Raw genomic sequence first — 14,809 nt, forward strand, 5'->3', positions numbered from 1 at the left:
TGTGTGTATGTACATAAATATGCATACAAAGTAATAGTGCCACGCCAAGTGAATCCAGAATATCCTTGAATTTAGAAACTACAGAGCTGTGATATCTAAACCAGACACTTCCAGTATACAGTCTGTGTAGAGCTTGATGATGAATAATTCTGATTGAAGCCTATGGCTGTAATATAAATGTAGCACCAAAATAATATCGCCAACTAATATTCTCTTGGCTGTGAAGACACTAGGAGTGTTGCGTCAAAAAGTGCTGATCAGTTAACAGGAAAAACCTTCAGAGCAATATCCTACTGAGGATACAGTTTTGCTTTATGTCTAGGGCTCTTATGAATACGAGATATACACCAGCTTGGGGGATGAGACACAGAAGAGTCTTACACTTCTGTGTTGCCAGAAATCATGTTTAAAGTGATGGTTCTTGGATGTGGTGCTGGTGACACTCTCCAGCATCATTCACAAGGTAAACTACTATGACAAAAAACAGTCCAGGCCCTACATGGGAGTTTACTTGACTAAGATTTTCCTCCTGCATTTACAACATTATTTGACTTTTGTAAGCAAAGAAAACAAAGTTCAAGCAAAGAAATTTGCTGCCAGACACTTAATCATTGTAATGGTCTCTTGTGACTTCAAAAATATTGTGATGAATCTCTCTTCAATAGGGTTTTTGTTTTTTTTTTTTTTCCCTGACAATATTTAAGGGAGCATAATTCTAATATTTAGATGAAATCTTGAGTTTTGTGAACATAGGCTATGTTTATGCTGCAGTAATCAAGATATGTGCATTGATTTATGGGTATGAGGACTATCAAGCAACCCGGTCTAGTGGAAGGTGTCCCTGCCAAAGGCAGAAAGGTTGAAACTAGATGATTTAAAATCTAACCATTCTATCTTTCTATGCTTCTACAAGTTTCTTAGGATGCAAAATTTCTGTGACTAAGGAAGTAGCCTGTGACTTCAGCTTTACCATGTTGACTTCTGACTTTTCTGGGTTCCCATTTCTTCTTAAGTAGGGGTGGTGTGTTTTGTTAATTTATTAATTACAATCTATTACAAAAAATCCTGTGTAATTGTGATGTGGACTTTTTGAAGGTGTTACCAGTTTGCATTATCCATATCTGAGATACTGAAATATCATAAAAGGCTAATTTTTTTCAAAATCACAAGTGAGTTTCTTTTCTGTAGGTATCAAACATTTTCTTTTACTTTGCTGTCGATTAGGTGTGCATTGTACAGAAGAGAGACACCAAGAAAATGTATGCCATGAAATATATGAATAAACAGAAGTGCATTGAGAGAGATGAAGTTAGAAATGTTTTTCGGGAGCTACAGATAATGCAAGGCCTGGAGCATCCCTTCCTAGTCAATCTATGGTAAGCAAATCTTTAAAATTCTATCAAGGATCTCCTGTTTTCTCCTTTTTGATGAATCAGTTTAGGTTATGGAAGGCTGGAAAGCTGAAAAGTATGAAAAATGTTTAGCATTTAGGTTTTGCAGAGGGTTTTGTTTTTCATGAATATTTTAAAGGTGTCCTTTTGCATTGGAATATTTAAACATCACACTCACATTTTCATTTTGGGTTTGGTTTCTCTCCAGATTGTTACAGCAGCATGTGGAAATGTGCTCTTCTTTACAGCTTCATCATTTTCTTTTTGACAATACCTGGACTAAGCATCTGTTACAAGGCTGTGGAATATCATACCAAACAATTCTATTAATTTTTTTTAGTTGCTTCAGAGAAAATTCAGAATGCAATTACTCTTTAAAAACAGCTGACATTGAAGAGCAGAAAAACATCTTTATGTCCCTTGGAATTTCTCTTATCATCCCTGTGCTACCCACTGAATGCCTTGGTCACAGATGAGTGTGAGAAAATGTTGATCAAGTAAAGACTAGTTTCAACTACATCACAAACTTAAAATATTTGCTGGCTTTTACATGCAGATAGTAGTAATGGGATGCAGACTTTTCCTCCTTCATCTAAAAATGACCTATATAATTAAAAGGAAATGGGGACATAAACCATTATGGTATGAAAATTATTCTGTTCATGAATAGCTTGATTAGCTGCAGATGGTCACAGTGCAAACAGACCTTCTGTTTTGCAAGGTTTAGCTGTCAAACTAACATATAGTCTTTTGCCCATCCTCTGGCTCAGTCTTGACCTGTACAGGTGAAAAATTTCTCGTTGTCAGCTTAGCACCTTTTGTGAATTAAAAGACAAATTATATTCTGGCTTAAATCAAGACAGCAAAGGATTTGATTCAAAAATTCATTCCAAAAGGACTGATCATATATGTATGTCTGAAGCAGTCTCCACTTTACATGAATGATCATATTTGAGCTAACTTAATATCCTGTTGGAGGTTTAAAGAAAAACGTATGTATATTGTGAATGTAAACCAGAAGTTTCCCAGTATATTTCCTAAGGTTCCAGCCACCTGTACTCTGTCTGGCACATGCACCTGTCCCATGTGAGCCATCCCTTTCCCAAACAGCTTCTGGGATACTTCCAGAGTCACAATGTCCCACACATCTGTGTCATGTGGCCAGTGCTCTCCAGTAACCTTTCCTAGAAGAAGCACAAGCAGCTCCCTACCAAGTAGCCAGAGTGCTACTTCCTGTTAAAGGTGGGCAACTCTGTAGTGAAACCTGGGATATATGAGACTCTACTGAGATTCAGGGACTTGGACACAGACAATTAAAAGTGTAGAAAATTTTGCAAAAATAATTTAATTGACACTTAGAATTTTTACCTGAAGTGTTCCCCTCAAACATTACATATTCAAACGTCTAATGATTCAAACCTGACTCCAGAGTGGGCTCACCCTGGGCTAGTACAGCAAATGAAAATCTTGAACCCAAACCTCCCCCAAATTAATCTAGTCTACCCAAAATGACTCATTCTTTGTACCAGGCTCATAAAATGTTTCTATAATTAACAAGCCTAAATGAATTTAAAATAGCTTCTGATATATTTCTGGAGTGTCTGCGCTTCCAGTGTTCCAGACCTCTGAATTCTCTATTTCAGCTTTTGCCTGAATTTCAAGGTGTTCTACACATTGTCTTCAAATAATTACTTCTGTTATTGAACTACAAAGGCAAACCACAAAAACCACAAGAGACCCTTGAATAATGGTCACATCTGTTATAGTAGCACTAAGCCTTATAAAGCTCTTGAATATATTAATTATATTTATTTAATAATTGACCTTACATTTAATTTATTTTGTGTCATGAAAAAAGAAACATTGTGAGTACAAATGGAGTATTCCTTAAGCATATTTTATGTATTCCCAGAATAATCTCTTAAAATAACAGAATTTTCATTGATTGTTGGGGAAATTAACAACCTGTTTAATGTATTTTTACTTGCAGTTTAAACACAATAATAATTCGTATCAAATGCATTTACATTGAAGCTGTAACTTACCTTAGATGATTAGCAGAAACCCATGAGATTTCCTCTTTTGAGTCAATTCCTGGCATACTAACAGAAGGAAATAGTTGAAGATGCATTTCTTCTATAGTAATTGCAGCTAGATTTGTGTTTCACTTTTCAGAGTAAGAATTTTTTCTGTTAATTTTGTTAACTGCATTGTACATGTACAGATGGGCTACTAAGTCTATCTTGTTTCACAAGCTGGAATATTAATTTAACAAGGAATGGTTATATCATGGTATATGGACAATAACACAGCTGCAGTCTGTGTAAATGTTGGGATTCTTTTGATTGGGCTGTTTTGGACTAGTCTGTCTATCTAAGCTCTATCACACTCTAAGGCAACAGATCAGTTTTCTGAAATACTGCCAAAGGTAAGATTTCAGTGATTAAAACTCACAAATCCCATCAGCCTGATAAATTTAATTGGCATTTCCCCACTTATTTGGGGTCTCCAACTGCATTCCCAAGGATATTCAGCAATAAGTACTGATCTCCCACTGAGAAGTCTGCTGAAGCCCCCACATCAGTAGCCAGTCACTGACACTCTGTTCACGTAACTAAAAACCAGCTAGCCCTCTTAGACACAGCCAGAAATTCAATTATAGGCAGGACTCGGACTAAGGTGGGTTGTGGAAAACATCTTTTCCAAAATGGTTTAATTGTGCCTTTTACATTAGACTGTCATTAGATAAAAGCTGAAAACAGACTTCGGATGAGGAACTGTAGTAAAGTGCGTTTGCATAAAACACCTTGTGGGCTTGTTGTTCAACAGTCATGTAGCCTGTGAAGAACTGGGAATCTGGCTGCCTATGCTAAAGAAAGCCTAGATATCATGTCTCCTGCTCTCCAAACGAGTTGACTACTTGTCTGGTCCACAAAACATGATGATAGTGCCAAGATATTGAAATAGATATATAAACATATATATGCAATATATATATTTAAATAAATTTCTATATAGAAATATATATATTCAGTATATATATTTAAGTATATAAACAGTTATATAAAAATATATCTATCTGGTTTGCCCCTTGTAATGTCAGTGAAAAATAATTAGCTGGCTGAACCAGTGTGGATAAGACTCCAAAAGTCGTCAGAAAAATCTACATTTCTTCATTGATTTGAAAGGGAAATTAGGTACTTATTTTGGTTGCATTGTCCCTTCCCTTGATTCCTCCCTTCTCTAATCCTCACTCATACGAAGCAAGACTTAAGCTTAAGTAGGTAGCCTAGATCTGATCTGCGGTTCTTTTGTCTGGAAGAGATATACATAATGAAAAAATTAGGAAATTTATTACCAAAGTACTTGGGTATTTTTTTTTTTCAAAGTATCATTTTCTGTGAGATGAGCTTCAATGTCAGATTTTTTTTTTCTTTTGGATGAATTGAAACAAAATATTTCTTTTAGTTAAAAATTTCAAATTCCAACTCCATATTGAAAACATATTTGGAGGAAATTCTGCTTATGAAAATATTTTCATGAGTTGGTGGGACTTCACTGACCAGAACAGCTGATTTCAAAAGTTAATCATCAAGATCTTCAAAATAAAGTTAATAGAGTGTTAAATCTCCCAACAATTCCTTGAACCAAAAGAATTAACCAAGCACTTTCATCTTTCTTTGAGGAATTACACCATCAGAAAGAAAAGTTGAAAACACAAGAAACAGACATGAAGACTGGAAAGCCCTTTGAGTTGTGCATGATAACTGCACAAAGTAATGAGATATGTGCAAGCAATCTGTCATCAGCTAAATTCTCATGGAGAGAAAGAGAAGATGCAAGAAGGCAAACTTTCTGTAGTGGGTAATTCTGCTGGCATCCACCAGTAACCCCATCATACAGAAGAATACAAAACAGCTAATATAAAACAAGCGTAGTATCTCAACTCCAAGAAATATATATTAAAAAGCTTTTTGAGGCTCATGCATCTTCTCTGAGCTTTATTAAATTTAGCTTCACAATCTTAACTTATAAATCATATTATTTGAAGTATGAGCTGCCTTTCATAACATCTGACACAGAAAAGAATCATTCTTCTGTAAATGCTCATAATAGCTTGGAGGATAACTGTTTTTCAGGAAGGGCTTGGGACTGATTTATAACCTTCATTTTAGAAATGAAATTGAATAAATTCTTCAAGATATGTGAGACTTGTAGCCAGTTTTATCACCCTTAGAGGCATTTCTGGTAACAGGTATTCATCCTTAAAATGAAAAGCAGTCCTGTTTTTTATCATGTGTATTTCAAGCATAGATGAATGAGCTGTAGAAATGTCAGCTGCTAACACACTCCCACCTTGATATTACAACGTGCTCCTCCGAGATCCAGCGTTTGATCCGTGCTTATCCTTCCCCAAATATCTGGATTTCCCTTGGGCAAGAAGAGTGGCATTCCTGAAAGGATTTATACTTTAAATATCTTTCTCACAACATGCATTAAGACTGACTGAGCCAAGAGTCAGGTCACTCTCTGTATTCCAGTGTGGCTAGAGTTGTCATTACCTGACTTGTCTTCAAATATGAGTAATCCACTGGCTGCTCTGAAAATAATACAGCTTACCACAAAAGACAGAAGGGCTTTTTTTTTTTTTTAATAATAAAAATGATAAAAAATGTGTATCAAAATAGTTTATCTGCTGATGTAGATCAGAAAAATCTGAAAAGAAATTTTGAACCTAGAAACTTTTAGAACATTGAGGGGATTTTTCATAGCCTTGCTTAAAGCTATTATATCCTTTTTAAATTGTCAGAACAATTTCAAAGGCAGCAAAGGGAGAAGGGTGAAGATTTACTTTTGTCATCTTATAGGTAATTTTCCTAGTATGGACAGAACAATATGATATATTTAACAACCCATGAAGAAGCATTAGCTGCATTTTCAGAATGGCTCTATATTTTGATGTATTCTTTTTCTACACATTAGTCTATGGAAACTGTATGCATTTTGTAAGACAGATCTACAAAAGTACATTACTGCTACTATCTAGAGTAACATAAGAGTATCTAAGAGCACATATCATACCAAAAAGTTCGTGCATTTCTGAATTCAACCACTACCCCAACCTGTCTTCAGGAGAAAGTGGAGATGAAAGAGAGAAAAAAGAATGCTGGAGAGAAGTAATTATTGGTTCAGTCTCAAGTGTTGTATGGGTTGTTTTATGCACACACATGTACATACACATAACTGGAAATTACTACTTCCCTGTGAAGCTGCCCTTTCTAGAAGAGGCTGAGAGAAAAATCACCCCATAGCACAACTCTGCCCTCAGACTGGCATCAGAAATGTAAATGAACTTGCAAACTTAGGCAAGCAAGAACACCTGGCCAAGTATTCTACTGCTGGGTAGAGCTGAAAATCAGCGATCAAGGAGCATCGTTTACTAATCAGAGACCCCAAGCACCAAAAGGAGCTGTTTTAGGTCAGTCTTAGGTGAGTTTGCTTAATGGCTGCAGTGTTGTGGTTGTGTAACTTGACATACTAGGCCTAACACAGAGTGAAAATTTCCCCTCTGATATGTACTATGACCAGCTCTCTGAGCTTCATGGGACTCCATGCTAAAGGCTGTTCATGATCTAGCAGAAGAACTACATGGTATTTTTGAAAGGGAGCAGGGGGCTTGTGGTGTTTCCTGTTAGGACACAGATCGGTTGTTTACAACTAGCCTGTACATTTCTTACTTCTTTTGTGAATTTAGCTGAGGTCATGAACCCCAGGCCATGTAATCCTGAACAATTCTATCTGATGGGCTCTAAGATTCCTTTCCAGGCAAAAAGAAAGTGTAAATCAAGGGAGAAAGATATATTTAGTTTCTTGCACAGAGCTGAGATGGGTGAACTCTTTTTGCTACAGAGGGAGCAAAGGGTAAGTACTTTTGTCAAATAGCTAGATCAATTCATCACTGTATTAATGTAACTCTGAAGTAGGTAAATATATGGAAGTTTTATATCTAAGACTGAAAACACGTCTGTTCCCCAGAGCCTTAGGAGAGATAATGATGGAGGAAAAAGGACGGGAAAAGGTGATGAAACAGCAGGAAGGGTAGGATAATTGGAAGAAGGGAATATCAGAAAGATTTGTCTTGGGTTGCAAATATTCAGGATATTATTTCTGGCTGTGGAAATGACATTAAACTCAACCCTGCCAGCTGGTAACCTCTGTATGCTTGTGATAAATGAATGTTATCAGTAGCACTGTCACTGACAGGTGAATACATGACCTAGCCAGTTATTTATTTTTGTGCTGATTTTAATACCCTAAGATACTAACTTCCGGTATTGGAACACTGTCTCGAATCCATGAGTACTGAATTTTGTTCTGGTAACTAATTGTTGCCTATGAGAAATTGCTGTCACCTTGAAATAGATATCTTTGGACTTAACTTTCATATGTTCCTCTTGAAAGCAGGAATTGGCCTGTGGCATAGTTGAAGTTTTGATCTTTCTTGCATTAAAAACTGCTGCAGCAGATATTTCATCTTGTGTGTTTCATTGCACCCTGGGACCTTTCTTAGGATCTTGTCTTCTGCATCATATTGTGGATACTTTTATTTGCTGACCCACAACAAACTTTTCTCACACAAACTTTTCATTGCAAGAGGAAATTTATTATAAACACTGGTGAATATCAAGCTGCTGGAAAAAATAATCCCTTTTGTTTTAGGGATGTACAGTTTCAGTCAAGTTCAACTTACGAGTTTGCGATTACTGCATTGTTCTCTTCCGCATGGGGATAGCTACTATGCAAAGGAGACCCTCCCGAGTCTGGCATTAGCCTTGGCCATGTCTCAGGTCTGTGGCGTAGATAGTCACAATAATCATCTGCACATTTGTGTCAGGGATGGGTGTTTTTTTTTGAGAGAAGCAGAGCTCCCAGTGCTGTAGCAGAGGTATTCTCTGGAGAGCTTGCAGGGAAGCTGGTTTTCAGTGCTCTCAGAGTAATGAAATGAGAAAGAAAGAAGAAAAGCACTGAGACATCACTTCAGACTCCCCAACTGCCAATTCAGGAAAGCAGTGCTCCTCTTTTGCCTTTTTTTTTTTTAATTCTCTGCTTTAAAGGTTATGAATGCCAAACATGATAACTGGTGTGTAATTAGACTGATAACCAAGGTCCTGTAGGTAAAGTGGTTCTCATAATCAGTGACACAGTAATTAGTTCGTCATGCAAATCTGCTGTTTTCAGGCAGGCAGGATCGACTGTTACCCATGCTCTGGAAAACAAGACTGTAATTAGCCTGTATTAAAAGCTCTCTTAGACTATATAAGATGCTGTTCAGCCCTGCATTAATGAAACTCAACTGTGGGACAGCCATCGGATTTTCAAAACTGTCTTGGATGCCTTGCGAAATTGTCTCTAGATATCCAGAGTGTGAATGTAAATTATATGATGAGTGAGGCATCGCTGCCCATGGCAGGGAGGTTGCAACTAGATGACCTTAAGGTCCTTTCCAACCTCAACTATTCTATGATTCTATGTTCATTACAAAATAAAAGTAAGTTCTTCACAGTTTCCCTGCAAAACTTGGATACTGAACAGATCTTACAAATCTACACTTAGTCCAGAAATGTTATTTTTGAAGACTCTCAGTGGTATAATATGGCTTGGAAATTATTCCTGGTTTACTTTACAATATTTTTGGCATTTTAGTGATAATACCTTTAGTTTAAAGTTTAAACCAGATAAAACACATAGGTGAATTCCTTTTTTTTATGTTAGATTGAAGTAAAAGTCAGGGCACCAATATTTGAAACAAAACAAAAAACCCACCACTGAACAAGCAAGTAATATTGAAATAGTGTTTGGAATAACACCTGTGTATTCCAGGTAATATGTTAGCTCTTCAAGCTAGATCTTTCCTTTTGACTTCTGATAGAATGACAAGTCTATTTTTCATGTTGTCAAATATTAAAAGTTGGGGACTTTTTGGCCAAATGTCTGAAAGGGCCGGAACAGAATCCAAAAGTCTGACTATATAGGGGTAAGAGGTGGAAATAACTAAAACTAAAAATCCTAAATATAAAGCAATTTAAGTTTTACATTGTAAGAATTGTTTTAAATAGAGTGGATTTAAAGTGGCAAATGGTGTCATTGAACCAAAGCAGGAAGTTCTGTAATGCCCTATTGTTTTAGTATTGCCTGCTTCGGTGAAGCTTTGCCTTGGTTCATTAAAATTTATTAAAGCTTTTATTATTTTAAAAATCAACTACAGATTTTTACAGCCTGAGTGTGCTCTTAATTCCATTTTATTGAGCTAAAATGATATTTATTGTACTTGTAAAGTGCAGTGAGAAGCTGATACTAAGACTTCAGAAAATTATTAATGGTATCCTGTTTCTACATTAATGACAGCTTTACAGTGCAAAGTTCTCATTAGAAGACACTAACTTATGTTTCATAAGTACATGCCACATAGAGGACAATTTATGGTTCTTTTTCTACTGATGATGTACCTTTTGCAAATTGCATCCTAACCAAGAAAAGGTCATGGGCTATGAAGAAGATGGCTATTTAAATTTCCCTGCACAGTTGTGGCCGGCAGCACAGTGAGTTATGCCTGTCACATTCTCTGTACCTATCTAAACTAGAATTTGTCCAGGGTGCAGAGGGTAAATTTTTTCTTGCAAAAAGCCATAGTGGTAGGATTGACTCTTGCTGGCAAACAAGTAGGCAAAATAAAATTCATAGAAGTAACTCTTCTTCCTTACTGTGGCTTTCACAGGCTCACCAACAGGTGGGCTGGGAGAAGGAAGAAAATAAGGATGCAGACAGAAGTAATAATGAACCTGATGAGGGATGTGAACTGTGGGATGAAAGAGAAGGCATTTTTCACCTTTGGTAGGTAGAGAATTGAGAGGCAGGAATTTTCACTTTGTGAAACAGGTTTACTGGATGTTCCAGGGTTCATATGTGAATACCTGCATATTTCTACTAGGTCTGGAAGTCTGGTATAGCCAAGTCTTCCATTTGTCATGGTCTAACTTCCTGCATTTAAGTAGTTTTTAGCAAAGTATGGGCTTAGCCAAACTACCTACAGTTGTATTACCACTATTCTAAAAGCCTGACGGCGTATGGTGTCTGACAAGGCTCCCACAGAATAATGATGAGGACCAAAGTCTGATTCTGATCCATATTTGGGATCACTTAAATTACAAAATGATACGTATGAAGGATAGAGTTTTCAAGCATTTTTTCAAGTGGAAACAAGAATTTTATCTGTACTGAAAAACTGGCAGTAATCATTTGAATACAAAAATATAGAAAGAGTTGTAAGTCTGGCTTTCAAAAGTAGTGAAACATTGAAAATGACATTGTGAACATCTGGAATCACAGACAGCACTGTGGCTTTGGGACTAGGTCTGAGGTAGATCTTTTTACTTGGGATATGGAGGAAGACCTGTTCATTTCTTGATAGCAGGTGTGAGCTAAGATGAGCATTTTGCCAGAGCTGTGTGAGCAGCAGCCTGGGGCAGCTAAACAGCACAACAGGATTCACTCAGAGTAACGCAGGAAAAAGCACTGCTTTTCTTGACTCTTTGACCCAGTTCATTCCTGAAAAAGAAATTGAACTTTTCTCTTGGCACTCTTCTGCCAGTGAGCTTGTATTTAATTTTCCTTTGAGCCCTTAAACAGCTCCATACTGCATCTGCTTCTGTTCCTAATCAATCATGTTAGGCCTTTTTCTGCTCAGCAAGGTCTGTTACTCACTCGTGACATACAGTGAAATGCTTGCTCAGATGTAGTCTCCTGGGTTTCCTCTCCTGTTCCTCTTAATCTTCTCTGGAGTTGTCTGGCTGGCAGGCCATTTCCTTGTATGAAGGCTATTGATGTCTGGTGAAATCTGAAATGGTTTATTTTATTTCCTGAAATGTGGCTGGATAAACTATTTTTAAATATATCTTTTTTTTTTCTTTTTGTAAATAATTTGAGAGTATTTTATGACCTTCTAAATAGTGTTTTGATATGCCAGCTTCAGGATGCCCCATCAATGAATATTGAGTTGCCTGTGATTCCTTCTTTTGTTGTCTATTTAGTACAACAGATGCCACATGCAGATTAACTGCATAACTAGTGGCAATGCTGATACTCCAATTCAGATGGAATAATATCTTTAATTAGTATTATCACAACCTTTGACAAGTATAGCCTGGTTTAATTACATCCTGTATTCATTACTCTTAACTGTTCTAATGAACAGGTTCATTTCACACTCTAGAAAGTCTTTTTTGTCTCTTTTACTCAGGAGGCATCTGAAAGCTCAGAATGTCACCAAGGCTCATATGCTTTCCTGAGTTGTCTATGCTCTTTCTAGGGACAAGAGAAAAATGGGGTCCTGCAAATTGTTGTCCAGCCTCTGCTCAAGCAGGGAACCCTGGGTGAACAGCTCTACATCCTTGCAGGCGTGACTCATTTATAAGCTGTAAGACACAGGAAGATATGACTGCTGTCAGTAGCTTCAGACAAATGGAGCTGTCAAATGCCACGGGGCTGGGGAGCAATGTTATGCACAGTGTTTTCCAGCCCTGTGCACAGAAAAGGGCAGGAGTCATGGCTGAGGCTCCCAGCCAGGCTGAAAACACAGGGTGGCTGGCACCAGGATCCCATCACTGTGACAGTCAGACAGTTCGGTGGCACATCAGCAGAAATCAATATGCTCCTTGCTTAAACACTCATGTCCCCTGTTTAATCAGTTGTGTGTGACGCGATGCAGTTTAACCTTGGAAAGATGCTTTCTTTTATTCATTCATAGTTCCCAGAAGTGGAGGACATACAGTGAAATTAAATGATAGCTCCCAACAAGCATCTCCTTCCTTGTGTCATGGTAGGTTTTGTTGCAGTCTAGAATCACTGGTAAAGACAAAATCCTATAACTATCCATTGATTAACCTGGGAAAAAAAGTATTATTCTTAATTTCCTGTCTTAAAGAGGTTGATTAAATAATAAAAAGAAAAGTTCCACTTAAGCTTATAGGATTTTCACCCATGCTGTCCTCTACCCTCTTCCACATTCTCTGAGTATTGAATTTTTAACACGAAACTGCAGGAGAAGCATACATAAAAGCATCATTTGTACCATCATGCCTGCAGGGTCTTCTTCTAAGTACAAGTCTAGGAAAGTAAGATGTGGTGGCTCCTACCTCTTCAAACACTGAGTCTTTGAGGAAAAAAAATGAGATCTGGAAGTGAAGTACATAATATTGTAGTACAAAGCTGAATGAAATAAAGCAGGTGACAAAGTAGTGTTTAATGAGGAGAGATCCTTCTTTCTCAACTACTTCTTTAACATCCTCTTGCCCCTATCTTGATGATTTCTCTCTCCACCAGTGCCTACATCCTGACATCTCCTCTCAAGCAATCCAACAGGCTCTTGAGTCTCATGCAGGTCGGTTCTTGCTCTTGGTGAGGAACCACAAGGCTGCAGGGACTAAATGAAAGAGCAGCTTAAAATGGTCTTTCCTCCTTTACATTTATCCCTCAAAACATGTCATCTGGGGCGGTATGAGGAGGAAGGGGCTCTTTCCTACCCATCTTGAACTTCTTATTTCTTTTTATGTATATTTTTAGGAATACTTTTTATTTTACTAACAATCCTTTATGCATTTGACAAGCGTGTAGCTGGTGCTGACATAATGTTACAAATAACTACCCAGTACTTCTGCTGGACAGAAGATGCATGGGACATTAATTAGGTTCCATTGTTTCTTTGCCTTCAATTTAATGCAGGTTTCCATGACAACAAAGAGAGACATATCAGTCAAAGCCAATTGTTAAAACTGACAATTTGCATTCTGGTCACTAGCCTTTAAAATGCAATGTACATTTAAATAATTAGATTGTCTGAGTGTTTGGTCACATGTTATACTGCTGTCTATTTGTTTACAGCAGTCTTCTGCAAAAATGTAAACTATTATGGGATGCTGATCTGCAATTCTGACCCTCCTATTTACAGAGTAGTCTATTCAAATCCAATAAAAGGTTTAATCCGAACTAATGCAGTGATAGTAGTAATAAAAGCAGCATAGAAAATGTTAGTGATGTAGCCTAAATACTTATGTATATGGAAGTTATATATAGAGATGGCTGAATGTAGTTTTAACAGAAAATTTAGCAGAAAATGTTGTGCTGATTAAAATCTAATTTTTTGCTTTCTTTAAAGTCTCTTACTTCCACTAGAAGGAAAAATAATCTGAATATCCAGAAACATCTTAGTTGTCTAATGTTGGCTTCAGTTCTCCGGCAAATTGATGCATTTGCTCACTGTTTCATTCAAGAAGGAAAGATGAGTTTAGTTACACCCAACAATCTAGTTTACATAAATTTACATACATTTTTTGAGACAGCTTATTCCTCACTGTAAAAATTGTTCAAAAAAAAATCTTCAAACATATGATTTATGTTACTGTTCTTAATCCTTAAAGCTAACGATTGATATGGGTATTTAAGTTAGTTGTAGGCTTCCCCATATAGAACGAAAGGTGAAATATGAAGTCATTGTAAACTTTCTCCAGTGCTGGCAGAGGAGAAATTTGGTTTTAATGTTCTCTTGCTGTCAAATGGATTTTATTTAAGTCTATGAAATACATCATCATTCTCCAAAATGGTCATCCTTGTATGACCAGTGCCTTCCATTTTAAAATGCTATTTCAGTTTTGTGTGGTGGAAAGCACTGACATACATTGTTGAAACAAACACATGTAAAATATCTCCTCCTATTTTCAGCTATCTTCTGGAGCATCAGCTTCTGTGAGTATATCTCCTAAAATAGCTCCAGAAGTAATTAGACATGAGGTGTTGCATCTGTGTCTCATCAGCACAAGCCAGAGAAGTTGCTGCTTTTTCTAAGAGAAATTTCAAGCAGAAGAACCACCAAAAGACAAAAGCTGTGGGGCAATTGTCATGTTCTATGACACGGTAGGCAAAAGCACTCGATTCAACTATTCAGCCTCTTTACTTGAAAAATACTTAGCAGCAGCTGGGGAGAGCTGGCTGAACAGTCTCTGACTTCATAAGACTCCATTCTTGGGGGTAAGCAGAAGATGACTGGGTAATGTAAGTTGTATGCTTCATCCCTTCTCCAAACACCCCCAGCCTCACCTCAAGTCGTTCTAGAGGTAGTCTTATAGATGTCTATGAAGGCTCAAACAAGTGACTGCGATATATCTCACAGAGAGCAAGCTTGGGTACATACCCACTCTACTCCTCCAGCCTGGTGATTTGCTATGCAGGAGAAGTGGGATTTTGTACCTTATACTCCTTTCTGTACATAGGAGAAATCACATCGCAAATGGCAGAAAACTGCACAACTCAAAACCAAACCCACTAAACAGCACAAGGATGTGTACTCTGGAGGGGGGATGAATGGG

At 37.3% G+C, this 14,809-nt stretch overlaps 1 protein-coding gene across 2 annotated transcripts in view; it reads left to right on the top strand.

The window, feature by feature from the left end:
- STK32B (serine/threonine kinase 32B) overlaps positions 1-14,809 on the top strand; it is a 165,088-nt gene that overhangs the window by 34,543 nt on the left and 115,736 nt on the right. For both annotated transcript variants that reach the window (XM_065665304.1, XM_065665305.1), the window contains one exon: positions 1,225-1,376. In XM_065665304.1, coding sequence (XP_065521376.1) covers positions 1,225-1,376 — 152 coding nt within the window. The remainder of the gene's footprint in view (positions 1-1,224; positions 1,377-14,809) is intronic.

This window comes from Lathamus discolor, chromosome 1, assembly GCF_037157495.1.
Source record: "Lathamus discolor isolate bLatDis1 chromosome 1, bLatDis1.hap1, whole genome shotgun sequence".
Taxonomy (NCBI): domain Eukaryota; kingdom Metazoa; phylum Chordata; class Aves; order Psittaciformes; family Psittacidae; genus Lathamus; species Lathamus discolor.